At 40.3% G+C, this 494-nt stretch overlaps 1 protein-coding gene across 1 annotated transcript; it reads left to right on the forward strand.

Annotated features, from left to right (window-relative positions):
- Window positions 1-47: 47 nt before the first annotated feature.
- Window positions 48-494, forward strand: LOC145737301 (INO80 complex subunit E; the record flags this gene model as incomplete). Its single annotated transcript, XM_081991934.1, is given in 3 exon segments — window positions 48-238; window positions 290-401; window positions 468-494. Coding segments are annotated over 3 exon segments (330 nt in total), but the record flags the coding sequence as incomplete, so codon positions are not given.

The raw sequence follows: 494 nt of genomic DNA on the forward strand, positions 1-494 counted from the left end.
ACTTACATAACCACTCGTTTAGGTTTTTGAATATGATGTTATGGCAGGAAAATGAAAGTTTCCAACTAGCTTTGCGTAAAGCTCAAAAAAGACTACTGCAAGTAACCAGAGACCGTTCATTCCTTCTGGATCGTTTGTTGCTGCATGAGAAGCTGGAACACTCCACTTCTGAGTCGGAAGAAACTGAGTCTTCTGAGGATGAGCACCCGCCAGTAATCAAAACAGAACCAACAAAAAGGTAACTTTTATGAGCCAAAGAAATAACAAAACAAACAAGGTTCTTATACAGGCGTAAAACTGAACCACCAGCTTTACCGGCAATACAAAGTGGTAAACCGGCGGCAGCTAAAAAGAAAAGACCAACTCCAAGACCTTCAAATCGCCAGATACACCATCCAGTGGTAACCGGAAATATCCCTGAAAAACCTCAAATAAAATTAAATCAATTTAATTTTGGTAAAAAGCAGCCACCTTTGCAATTACCCGCGACTAAC

The sequence above is a fragment of the Ips typographus genome, linkage group LG13 (assembly GCF_016097725.1).
Source record: "Ips typographus isolate SLU linkage group LG13, UJ_Ityp_2.0, whole genome shotgun sequence".
NCBI classification, from domain to species: domain Eukaryota; kingdom Metazoa; phylum Arthropoda; class Insecta; order Coleoptera; family Curculionidae; genus Ips; species Ips typographus.